Source organism: Rhinoderma darwinii (assembly GCF_050947455.1).
Source record: "Rhinoderma darwinii isolate aRhiDar2 chromosome 5 unlocalized genomic scaffold, aRhiDar2.hap1 SUPER_5_unloc_2, whole genome shotgun sequence".
Classification (NCBI taxonomy): Eukaryota; Metazoa; Chordata; class Amphibia; order Anura; family Rhinodermatidae; genus Rhinoderma; species Rhinoderma darwinii.
Window position 1 is genome coordinate 194,474 of NW_027461776.1, and position 14,613 is coordinate 209,086.

At 36.6% G+C, this 14,613-nt stretch overlaps 1 protein-coding gene across 1 annotated transcript in view; it reads right to left on the minus strand.

Moving 5' to 3' along the window:
• The window catches only part of OBSCN (obscurin, cytoskeletal calmodulin and titin-interacting RhoGEF), a 297,141-nt gene that overhangs the window by 5,594 nt on the left and 276,934 nt on the right, over nt 1-14,613 (minus strand). The window contains exon 85 of the mRNA XM_075847538.1: nt 11,618-11,660. Coding sequence (XP_075703653.1) covers nt 11,618-11,660 — 43 coding nt within the window. The remainder of the gene's footprint in view (nt 1-11,617; nt 11,661-14,613) is intronic.

Sequence of the window (14,613 nt, forward strand, 5' to 3'; positions counted from 1 at the left end):
CGGGTATCTTCTGTATATAATTATATATGTACAGCTGGTATAAGCTATACATCTTCCTGTATATAGTGATATGGAGCATGCTGGTATAACCTGGGTATATTCTGTATATAATTATATATGTACAGCTGTATAAGTTATACATCTTCTTGTATATAGTGATATGGAGCATGCTGGTATAACCTGTGTATATTCTGTATATAATTATATATGTACAGCTGGTATAAGTTATACATCTTCCTGTATATAGTGATATGGAGCATGCTGGTATAACCTGGGTATCTTCTGTATATAATGATATATGTACAGCTGGTATAAGTTATACATCTTCTTGTATATAGTGATATGGAGCATGCTGGTATAACGTGGGTATCTTCTGTATATAATTCTATATGCACAGCTGGTATAAATTATACATCATCTTGTATATAGTAATATGGAGCATGCTGGTATAACCTGGGTATCTTCTGTATATAGTTATATGTGTACAGCTGGTATAAGTTATACATCTTCTTGTATATAGTGATATGGAGCATGCTGGTATATCCTGGGTATCTTCTGTATATAATTATATATGTACAGCTGGTATAAGTTATACATCTTCTTATATATAGTGATATGGAGCATGCTGGTATAACCTGGGTATCTTCTGTATATAATTATATATGTACAGCTGGTATAAGTTATACATCTTCTTGTATACAGTGATATGGAGCATGCTGGTATAACCTGGGTATATTCTGTATATAATTATATATATACAGCTGGTATAAGTTATACATCTTCTTGTATATAGTGATATGGAGCATGCTGGTATAACCTGGGTATCTTCTGTATATAATTATATATGTACAGCTGGTATAAGTTACACATCTTCCTGTATATAGTGATATGGAGCATGCTGGTATAACCTGGGTATCTTCTGTATATAATTATATATGTACAGCTGGTATAAGTTATACATCTTCTTGTATATAGTGATATGGAGCATGCTGGTATAACCTGGGTATCTTCTGTATATAATTATATATGTACAGCTGGTATAAGTTATACATCTTCTAGTATATAGTGATATGGAGCATGCTGGTATAACCTGGGTATCTTCTGTATATAATTATATATGTACAGCTGGTATAAGTTATACATCTTCTTGTATATAGTGATATGGAGCATGCTGGTATAACCTGGGTATATTCTGTATATAATTATATATATACAGCTGGTATAAGTTATACATCTTCTTGTATATAGTGATATGGAGCATGCTGGTATAACCTGGGTATCTTCTGTATATAATTATATATGTACAGCTGGTATAAGTTACACATCTTCCTGTATATAGTGATATGGAGCATGCTGGTATAACCTGGGTATCTTCTGTATATAGTTATATATGTACAGCTGCTATAAGTTATACATCTTCTTGTATATAGTGATATGGAGCATGCTGGTATAACCTGGGTATCTTCTGTATATAATTATATATGTACAGCTGGTATAAGTTATACATCTTCTTGTATACAGTGATATGGAGCATGCTGGTATAACCTGGGTATATTCTGTATATAATTATATATGTACAGCTGGTATAAGTTACACATCTTCCTGTATATAGTGATATGGAGCATGCTGGTATAACCTGGGTATCTTCTGTATATAATTATATATATGTACAGCTGGTATAAGTTATACCTCTTCTTGTATATAGTGATATGGAGCATGCTGGTATAACCTGGGTATCTTCTGTATATAATTATATATGTACAGCTGGTATAAGTTATACATCTTCCTGTATATAGTGATATGGAGCATGCCGGTATAACCTGGGTATCTCCTGTATATAATTATATATGTATAGCTGGTATAACCTGGGTATCTTCTGTATATAATTATATATGTACAGCCGGTATAAGTTATACATCTTCTTGTATATAGTGATATGGAGCATGCTGGTATAACCTGGGTATCTTCTGTATATAATTATATATGTACAGCTGGTATAAGTTATACATCTTCCTGTATATAGTGATATGGAGCATGCTGGTATAAACTGGGTATCTTCTGTATATAATTATATATGTACAGCTGGTATAAGTTATACATCTTCCTGTATATAGTGATATGGAGCATGCTGGTATAACCTGGGTATCTACTGTATATAATTATATATGTACAGCTGGTATAAGTTATACATCTTATTGTATATAGTGATATGGAGCATGCTGGTATAACCTGGGTATCTTCTGTATATAATTATATATGTACAGCTGGTATAAGTTATACATCTTCTTGTATATAGTGATATGGAGCATGCTGGTGTAACCTGGGTATCTTCTGTATATAATTATATATGTACAGCTGGTATAAGTTATACATCTTCTTGTATATAGTGATATGGAGCATGCTGGTGTAACCCGGGTATCTTCTGTATATAATTATATATGTACAGCTGGTATAAGTTATACATCTTCTTGTATATAGTGATATGGAGCATGCTGGTATAACCTGGGTATATTCTGTATATAATTATATATGTACAGCTGGTATAAGTTATACATCTTCTTGTATATAGTGATATGGAGCATGCTGGTATAACCAGGGTATCTTCTGTATATAATTATATATATACAGCTGGTATAAGTTATACGTCTTCCTGTATATAGTGATATGGAGCATGCTGGTATAACCTGTGTATATTCTGTATATAATTATATATGTACAGCTGGTATAAGTTATACATCTTCTTATATATAGTGATATGGAGCATGCTGGTATAACCCGGGTATCTTCTGTATATAATTATATATGTACAGCTGGTATAAGCTATACATCTTCCTGTATATAGTGATATGGAGCATGCTGGTATAACCTGGGTATATTCTGTATATAATTATATATGTACAGCTGTATAAGTTTATACATCTTCTTGTATATAGTGATATGGAGCATGCTGGTATAACCTGTGTATATTCTGTATATAATTATATATGTACAGCTGGTATAAGTTATACATCTTCCTGTATATAGTGATATGGAGCATGCTGGTATAACCTGGGTATCTTCTGTATATAATGATATATGTACAGCTGGTATAAGTTATACATCTTCTTGTATATAGTGATATGGAGCATGCTGGTATAACGTGGGTATCTTCTGTATATAATTCTATATGCACAGCTGGTATAAATTATACATCATCTTGTATATAGTAATATGGAGCATGCTGGTATAACCTGGGTATCTTCTGTATATAGTTATATGTGTACAGCTGGTATAAGTTATACATCTTCTTGTATATAGTGATATGGAGCATGCTGGTATATCCTGGGTATCTTCTGTATATAATTATATATGTACAGCTGGTATAAGTTATACATCTTCTTATATATAGTGATATGGAGCATGCTGGTATAACCTGGGTATCTTCTGTATATAATTATATATGTACAGCTGGTATAAGTTATACATCTTCTTGTATACAGTGATATGGAGCATGCTGGTATAACCTGGGTATATTCTGTATATAATTATATATATACAGCTGGTATAAGTTATACATCTTCTTGTATATAGTGATATGGAGCATGCTGGTATAACCTGGGTATCTTCTGTATATAATTATATATGTACAGCTGGTATAAGTTACACATCTTCCTGTATATAGTGATATGGAGCATGCTGGTATAACCTGGGTATCTTCTGTATATAATTATATATGTACAGCTGGTATAAGTTATACATCTTCTTGTATATAGTGATATGGAGCATGCTGGTATAACCTGGGTATCTTCTGTATATAATTATATATATACAGCTGGTATAAGTTATACATCTTCCTGTATATAGTGATATGGAGCATGCTGGTATAACCTGGGTATCTTCTGTATATAATTATATATGTACAGCTGGTATAAGTTATACATCTTCTTATATATAGTGATATGGAGCATGCTGGTATAACCTGGGTATCTTCTGTATATAATTATATATGTACAGCTGGTATAAGTTATACATCTTCTTGTATATAGTGATATGGAGCATGCTGGTATAACCTGGGTATCTTCTGTATATAATTATATATGTACAGCTGGTATAAGTTATACATCTTCTAGTATATAGTGATATGGAGCATGCTGGTATAACCTGGGTATCTTCTGTATATAATTATATATGTACAGCTGGTATAAGTTATACATCTTCTTGTATATAGTGATATGGAGCATGCTGGTATAACCTGGGTATATTCTGTATATAATTATATATATACAGCTGGTATAAGTTATACATCTTCTTGTATATAGTGATATGGAGCATGCTGGTATAACCTGGGTATCTTCTGTATATAATTATATATGTACAGCTGGTATAAGTTACACATCTTCCTGTATATAGTGATATGGAGCATGCTGGTATAACCTGGGTATCTTCTGTATATAGTTATATATGTACAGCTGGTATAAGTTATACATCTTCTTGTATATAGTGATATGGAGCATGCTGGTATAACCTGGGTATCTTCTGTATATAATTATATATGTACAGCTGGTATAAGTTATACATCTTCTTGTATACAGTGATATGGAGCATGCTGGTATAACCTGGGTATATTCTGTATATAATTATATATGTACAGCTGGTATAAGTTACACATCTTCCTGTATATAGTGATATGGAGCATGCTGGTATAACCTGGGTATCTTCTGTATATAATTATATATATGTACAGCTGGTATAAGTTATACCTCTTCTTGTATATAGTGATATGGAGCATGCTGGTATAACCTGGGTATCTTCTGTATATAATTATATATGTACAGCTGGTATAAGTTATACATCTTCCTGTATATAGTGATATGGAGCATGCCGGTATAACCTGGGTATCTCCTGTATATAATTATATATGTATAGCTGGTATAACCTGGGTATCTTCTGTATATAATTATATATGTACAGCCGGTATAAGTTATACATCTTCTTGTATATAGTGATATGGAGCATGCTGGTATAACCTGGGTATCTTCTGTATATAATTATATATGTACAGCTGGTATAAGTTATACATCTTCCTGTATATAGTGATATGGAGCATGCTGGTATAAACTGGGTATCTTCTGTATATAATTATATATGTACAGCTGGTATAAGTTATACATCTTCCTGTATATAGTGATATGGAGCATGCTGGTATAACCTGGGTATCTACTGTATATAATTATATATGTACAGCTGGTATAAGTTATACATCTTATTGTATATAGTGATATGGAGCATGCTGGTATAACCTGGGTATCTTCTGTATATAATTATATATGTACAGCTGGTATAAGTTATACATCTTCTTGTATATAGTGATATGGAGCATGCTGGTGTAACCTGGGTATCTTCTGTATATAATTATATATGTACAGCTGGTATAAGTTATACATCTTCTTGTATATAGTGATATGGAGCATGCTGGTGTAACCCGGGTATCTTCTGTATATAATTATATATGTACAGCTGGTATAAGTTATACATCTTCTTGTATATAGTGATATGGAGCATGCTGGTATAACCTGGGTATCTTCTGTAGATAATTATATATGTACAGCTGGTATATTATACATCTTCTTGTATATAGTGATATGGAGCATGCTGGTATAACCTGGGTATCTTCTGTATATAATTATATATGTACAGCTGGTATAAGTTATACATCTTCTTGTATATAGTGATATGGAGCACGCTGGTATAACCTGGGTATCTTCTGTATATAATTATATATGTACAGCTGGTATAAGTTATACATCTTCTTGTATATAGTGATATGGAGCATGCTGGTGTAACCTGGGTATCTTCTGTATATAATTATATATCTACAGCTGGTATAAGTTATACATCTTCCTGTATATAGTGATATGGAGCATGCTGGTATAACCTGGGTTTATTCTGTATATAATTATATATGTACAGCTGGTATAAGTTATACATCTTCTGTATATAGTGATATGGAGCATGCTGGTATAACCTGGGTATCTTCTGTATATAATTATATATGTACAGCTGGTATAAGTTATACATCTTCTGTATATAGTGATATGGAGCATGCTGGTATAACCTGGGTATCTTCTGTATATAATTATATATGTACAGCTGGTATAAGTTATACATCTTCTTGTATATAGTGATATGGAGAATGCTGGTATATCCTGGGTATCTTCTGTATATAATTATATGTGTACAGCTGGTATAAGTTATACATCTTCTTGTATATAGTGATATGGAGCATGCTGGTATAACCTGGGTATCTTCTGTATATAATTATATATGTACAGCTGGTATAAGTTACACATCTTCTTGTATATAGTGATATGGAGCATGCTGGTATAACCTGGGTGTCTTCTGTATATAATTATATATGTACAGCTGGTATAAGTTATACATCTTCTTGTATATAGTGATATGGAGCATGCTGGTATAACCTGGGTATCTTCTGTATATAATTATATATGTACAGCTGGTATAAGTTATACATCTTCTTGTATATAGTGATATGGAGCATGCTGGTGTAACCTGGGTATCTTCTGTATATAATTATATATGTACAGCTGGTATAAGTTATACATCTTCTTGTATATAGTGATATGGAGCATGCTGGTATAACCTGGGTATCTTCTGTATATAATTATATATGTACAGCTGGTATAAGTTATACATCTTCTTGTATATAGTGATATGGAGCATGCTGGTGTAACCTGGGTATCTTCTGTATATAATTATATATGTACAGCTGGTATAAGTTATACATCTTCTTGTATATAGTGATATGGAGCATGCTGGTATAACCTGGGTATACTCTGTATATAATTATATATGTACAGCTGGTATAAGTTATACATCTTCTTGTATATAGTGATCTGGAGCATGCTGGTATAATCTGGGTATCTTCTGTATATAATTATATATGTACAGCTGGTATAAGTTATACATCTTCTTGTATATAGTGATATGGAGCATGCTGGTATAACCTGGGTATCTCCTGTATATAATTATATATGTACAGCTGGTATAAGTTATACATCTCCTTGTATATAGTGATATGGAGCATGCTGGTATAACCTGGGTATCTCCTGTATATAATTATATATGTACAGCTGGTATAAGTTACACATCTTCTTGTATATAGTGATATGGAGGATGCTGGTGTAACCTGGGTATCTCCTGTATATAATTATATATGTACAGCTGGTATAAGTTATACATCTTCTTGTATATAGTGATATGGAGCATGCTGGTATAACCTGGGTATATTCTGTATATAATTATATATGTACAGCTGGTATAAGTTATACATCTTCTTGTATATAGTGATATGGAGCATGCTGGTATAACCTGGGTATCTTCTGTATATAATTATATATGTACAGCTGGTATAAGTTATACATCTTGTATATAGTGATATGGAGCATGCTGGTATAACCTGGGTATCTTCTGTATATCATTATATATGTACAGCTGGTATAAGTTATACATCTTCTTGTATATAGTGATATGGAGCATGCTGGTATATCCTGGGTATCTTCTGTATATAATTATATATGTACAGCTGGTATAAGTTATACATCTTCTTGTATATAGTGATATGGAGCATGCTGGTATAACCTGGGTATCTTCTGTATATAATTATATATGTACAGCTGGTATAAGTTATACATCTTCTTGTATATAGTGATATCGAGCATACTGGTATAACCTGGGAATCTTCTGTATAGAATTATATATGTGCAGCTGGTATAAGTTATACATCTTCTTGTATATTGTGATATGGAGCATGCTGGTATAACCTGGGTATCTTCTGTATATAATTATATATGTACAGCTGGTATAAGTTATACATCTTCTTGTATATAGTGATATGGAGCATGCTGGTATAACCTGGGTATCTTCTGTATATAATTATATATGTACAGCTGGTATAAGTTATACATCTTCTTGTATATAGTGATATGGAGCATGCTGGTGTAACCTGGGTATCTTCTGTATATAATTATATATGTACAGCTGGTATAAGTTATACATCTTCTTGTATATAGTGATATGGAGCATGCTGGTATAACCTGGGTATCTTCTGTATATAATTATATATGTACAGCTGGTATAAGTTATACATCTCCTTGTATATAGTGATATGGAGGATGCTGGTGTAACCTGGGTATCTTATGTATATAATTATATATGTACAGCTGGTATAAGTTATACATCTCCTTGTATATAGTGATATGGAGGATGCTGGTGTAACCTGGGTATCTTATGTATATAATTATATATGTACAGCTGGTATAAGTTATACATCTTCTTGTATATAGTGATATAGAGCATGCTGGTATAACCTGGGAATCTTCTGTATAGAATTATATATGTGCAGCTGGTATAAGTTATACATCTTCTTGTATATAGTGATATGGAGCATGCTGGTATAACCTGGGTATCTTCTGTATAAAATTATATATGTACAGCTGGTATATGTTATACATCTTCTTGTATATAGTGATATGGAGCATGCTGGTATAACCTGGGTATCTTCTGTATATGATTATATATGTACAGCTGGTATAAGTTATACATCTTCTTGTATATAGTGATATGGAGCATGCTGGTATAACCTGGGTATCTCCTGTATATAATTATATATGTACAGCTGGTATAAGTTATACATCTTCTTGTATATAGTGATATGGAGCATGCTGGTATAACCTGGGTATCTTCTGTATATAATTATATATGTACAGCTGGTATAAGTTATACATCTTCTTGTATATAGTGATATGGAGCATACTGGTATAACCTGGGTATCTTCTGTATATAATTATATATGTACAGCTGGTATAAGTTATACATCTTCTTGTATATAGTGATATGGAGCATGCTGGTATAACCTGGGTATCTTCTGTATATAATTATATATGTACAGCTGGTATAAGTTATACATCTTCTTGTATATAGTGATATGGAGCATGCTGGTATAACCTGGGTATCTTCTGTATATAATTATATATGTACAGCTGGTATAAGTTATACATCTTCTTGTATATAGTGATATGGAGCATGCTGGTATAACCTGGGTATCTTCTGTATATAATTATATATGTACAGCTGGTATAAGTTATACATCTTCTTGTATATAGTGATATGGAGCATGCTGGTATAACCTGGGTATCTTCTGTATATAATTATATATGTACAGCTGGTATAAGTTATACATCTTCTTGTATATAGTGATATTGAGCATGCTGGTATAACCTGGGTATCTTCTGTATATAATTATATATGTACAGCTGGTATAAGTTATACATCTTCTTGTATATAGTGATATGGAGCATGCTGGTATAACCGGGGTATCTTCTGTATATAATTATATATGTACAGCTGGTATAAGTTATACATCTTCTTGTATATAGTGATATGGAGTATGCTGGTATAACCTGGGTATCTTCTGTATATAATTATATATGTACAGCTGGTATAAGTTACACATCTTCTTGTATATAGTGATATGGAGCACGCTGGTATAACCTGGGTATCTTCTGTATATAATTATATATGTGCAGCTGGTATAAGTAATATATCTTCCTGTATATAGTTATATGGAGCATGCTGGTATAACCTGGGTATCTTCTGTATATAATTATATATGTACAGCTGATATAAGTTATACATCTTCTTGTATATAGTGATATGGAGCATGCTGGTATAACCTGGGTATCTTCTGTATATAATTATATATGTACAGCTGATATAAGTTATACATCTTCTTGTATATAGTGATATGGAGCATGCTGGTATAACCTGGGTATCTTCTGTATATAATTATATATGTACAGCTGATATAAGTTATACATCTTCTTGTATATAGTGATATGGAACATGCTGGTATAACCGGGGTATCTTCTGTATATAATTATATATGTACAGCTGGTATAAGTTATACATCTTCTTGTATATAGTGATATGGAGCATGCTGGTATAACCTGGGTATCTTCTGTATATAATTATATATGTACAGCTGGTATAAGTTATACATCTTCTTGTATATAGTGATATGGAGCATGCTGGTATAACCTGGGTATCTTCTGTATATAATTATATATGTACAGCTGGTATAAGTTATACATCTTCCTGTATATAGTGATATGGAGCATGCTGGTATAACCTGGGTATCTCCTGTATATAATTATATATGTACAGCTGGTATAAGTTATATATCTTCTTGTATATAGTGATATGGAGCATGCTGGTATAACCTGGGTATCTTCTGTATATAATTATATATGTACAGCTGGTATAAGTTATACATCTTCCTGTATATAGTGATATGGAGCATGCTGGTATAACCCGGGTATCTTCTGTATATAATTATATATGTACAGCTGGTATAAGTTATACATCTTCTTGTATACAGTGATATGGAGCATGCTGGTGTAACCTGGGTATCTTCTGTATATAATTATATATGTACAGCAGGTATAAGTTATACATCTTCTTGTATATAGTGGTATGGAGCATGCTGGTATAACCTGGGTATCTTCTGTATATAATGATATATGTGCAGCTGGTATAAGTTATACATCTTCTTGTATATAGTGATATGGAGCATGCTGGTATAACCTGGGTATCTTCTGTATATAATTATATATGTACAGCTGGTATAAGTTATACATCTTCTTGTATATAGTGATATGGAGCATGCTGGTATAACCTGGGTAACTTCTGTATATAATTATATATGTGCAGCTGGTATAAGTTATACATCTTCTTGTATATAGTGATATGGAGCATGCTGGTATAACCTGGGTATCTCCTGTATATAATTATATATGTACAGCTGGTATAAGTTATACATCTTCTTGTATATAGTGATATGGAGCATGCTGGTATAACCCGGGTATCTTCTGTATATAATTATATATGTACAGCTGGTATAAGTTATACATCTTCTTGTATACAGTGATATGGAGCATGCTGGTATAACCTGGGTATTTTCTGTATATAATTATATATGTACAGCTGGTATAAGTTATACATCTTCCTGTATATAGTGATATGGAGCATGCTGGTATAACCTGGATATCTCCTGTATATAATTATATATGTACAGCTGGTATAAGTTATACATCTTCTTGTATATAGTGATATGGAGCATGCTGGTATAACCCGGGTATCTTCTGTATATAATTATATATGTACAGCTGGTATAAGTTATACATCTTCTTGTATATAGTGATATGGAGCATGCTGGTATAACCTGGGGACCTTCTGTATATAATGATATATGTACAGCTGGTATAAGTTATACATCTTCTTGTATATAGTGATATGGAGCATGCTGGTATAACCTGGGTATTTTATGGCATGTAATATGATAATTATGAGGTCATCGTATATATTGTATGACAGAGATGATGGTGGATGATGGGTAGCGCTGACCTGGCTGGGGGTCACTCCTTAGTATGTAGGTGGAGCACACAGGTAGTCACCCCCGGCTCCGCATGCAGCACATATTAGGAGCTCAGGTGATCAGTTAGAAGGTGTTAGGATTCGCAAACAGACAGAAGGACGGACAGACACGGACAGCGGCACTTACATGATAACCGTTTTCTTGGGCACTTTAGTTTCTTGCTCAGTGACTATAAAGGAAACAATATGGAGAGCAGGGGTTAGACCGGCAGAAGCTGATGATCCATCTAATGGGGTTAAGTTCATTAAGAGGAACCTGGATGAACAGATAAAGCAGTCATGCGCCCTGCCCCTCCCCCACCTATGCCCCTCCCCATCTATGCCCCTCCTCTACCTCTACCCCACCTCTGCCATGTCCGCCATGACGAAACATCCTGGGAAATGACCCCACCCTGGATGTTGCCCGGAATCATCATACAAAACAATCACGACACAGCGTCATGTAACAATGGCGGCATCTACACCTCTAGTTTACTGCCATCAAGTGTTCATATCATAGATAGCGGCTCCGGGCACCATTTTTATGCCCAGCCCTCCTCCCTTTTTTGTGACATATAGGGCGTGTATTTCCTTTGCTGCATCTTCCAGGTTTTTGGTCCTGCTCACACAGCTGAGCGGTTGTTACAATGTATTAGTGTAGACAATCCTCTGTGATTTAAACCTAGCAGCAGCACAAATCTTTCTCCTGTTCTGAACTCTAGGCTCTTACCTGCACTAATACATTGTAACAAACTCTCAGCTGTGTGAGGAGGACTAGGTCAGCACAGATATTTAGCCTTAATATATAAATAAGAATGTTATTTTTCACTGACAGCAAGCAAAGATGTTGAAAATGTAGAGGAAGTGAAAGACAATGTCTTTTAGAAAGTGTCAGAATTTTTACTCTTATACAATGAAGCTTTAATTATAGAAGCCTGCGCTGGCCCTTTAAGGTACTTCTACATCTAAGGGGGTTTATGAACCCACACGGAGAGTTATAACCCCCATCATCTCTTACTCCCACCAGGTGCTTCTCATCCTACTCAACTGAGCCGCGTCCACGGAAATGTCACGGGACTGGACCAAGCAGCGGAATAACCAGACTCCACGTAGTAATGGCGCCCGTACACACAGCAGTGGAGCGCCGCCAAAAAACGCAGTCAATCCGGGGGGTGTCTGGTAACATTTAAAGCCTCACTCCGCAGCACCGCTGGATAAATACTCATAATCCACTACTGCCCTCATCATGTGCTGAGTGTTATACTCCCTCCAGATACAGAGACAATAATGGTAGGACATCACCTCGGACTGTGCAGCTGAACTCTGTTAGGAGCAAACCAGCAGAATTTGGACTGCAGCTCTGGATGTGACTGGAGTATAAGACGTATATAAGAGTATGATGTAAGTAATGAAGTAAAGCATATTCAGGGAGTCGGCGTCATTCAGACATAACAGGACTCTCTGCGTTGAGTTGACTCATGAATTGCGCCAGTGATATAAAAGGGGGAGAACATGTGAATTAAAATGCCCCCCCCCCACAGGGATCTCAGTCATTTACACCCCCGCGCTTCCAGGAGCCGCCTCGATCATCCGGCTCAATCATCCTCACTAGTGGGAGAAGGAAGAGGTCCAGCCTGACACCGTCCAACTACAGACATGATGAAGAACCGGGCAGCGAATCCTCACATAGACCGGGAAGGTGTGGAGAAGAAGACCAAGCAAAACCTCCACCCTCAGCGGACAACTCCTTCATCTCCTCCCCAGACACAGAAAGTCCAGCTGTGCCTATTCCCACATTACACGGAGGCCTCACGCACACAAACGTAAAATCGCCCGGAATCACGGGCCCATGGACTACTATTGGCCACGGGTACCTCCCCGTATGCTTACAGGAAGGTGCCCGGGCCGTTGAAAAACATGGAACATGTCCTATTTCAGGCCGTAATAACAGCACGGGCAGCCCATAGAAGTCTATGGGGCTCCCATAATCACGGGAGCGTTGCTAGGCGACGTCAGGAGATAGTCACTGTCCAGGGTGCTGAAAGAGTTAAACGATCGGCAGTAACTCTCAGCACCCGGGACAGTGACTACCCCTGGAGTTAATAGTATTAAGAGTTAACTTACCCAGAACTCCCTGCTTCTTCCTCCAGTCCGGCCTCCCATGTGACATTTCATCCCATGTGACCGCTGCAGCCAATCACAGGCCAATCACAGGCTGCAGCGGTCACATGGACTGCCGCGTCATACAGGGAGGTCGGACTGGAAGTCAAAAGAGGGACGCGTCACCAAGACAACGGTACGTATGAACTTCTTTTACTTTCAATCTCTGCGGAAACTCTGCCAGAAAGAGCTGCCCCTTCTCTCTATCCAGCACTGATAGAGAGAAGGGGCTGCCGATTCGTGCAGAGAAAACGGGTCCATAAATACAGGTGGACCGTAAATACTGGTGGAATACGTGTGTCAAAGGACCCGTATATACGCCAGTATTTACGGGAGGAAAAAAATACGTTTGTGTGCATGAGGCCTCGCTAGTGACCACTCCAACTCCTGCTCTGCTCATCTCCTCCTACTCCTCTCCTCCTCCTGCTCTGCTCTGCTCCTCCCCACCTCCTGCTCTGCGCCTCCCCACCTCCTGCTCTGCTCCCCTCCTCCTCCTGCTCTGCTCCTCCCCACCTCCTGCTCTGCTCATCTCCTCCTACTCCTCCCTCCTCCTGCTCTGCGCCTCCCCACCTCCTGCTCTGCTCCTCTCCTCCTCCTGCTCTGCTCCTCTCCACCTTCTCCTCTGCTCCTCTTTACTACCTGCTCCTCTCCTCCTCCTGCTCTGCTCCTCCCCACCTCCTGCTCTGCTCATCTCCTCCTACTCCTCTCCTTCTCCTGCTCTGCTCCTCCCCACCTCCTGCTCTGCGCCTCCCCACCTCCTGCTCTGCTCCTCTCCTCCTCCTGCTCTGTTCCTCTCCACCTCCTGCTCTGCTCCTCTTTACTACCTGCTCCTCTCCTCCTCCTGCTCTGCTCCTCCCCACCTCCTGCTCTGCACATCTCCCCCCTGCTCCCCACCTCTTGCTCCTCTCCTGCTCTGTTTCTCTCCTCCGCATGCTGTGCTCCTCCCCACCTCCTGCTCTGCTCCTCCCCACCTCCTGCCCTGCT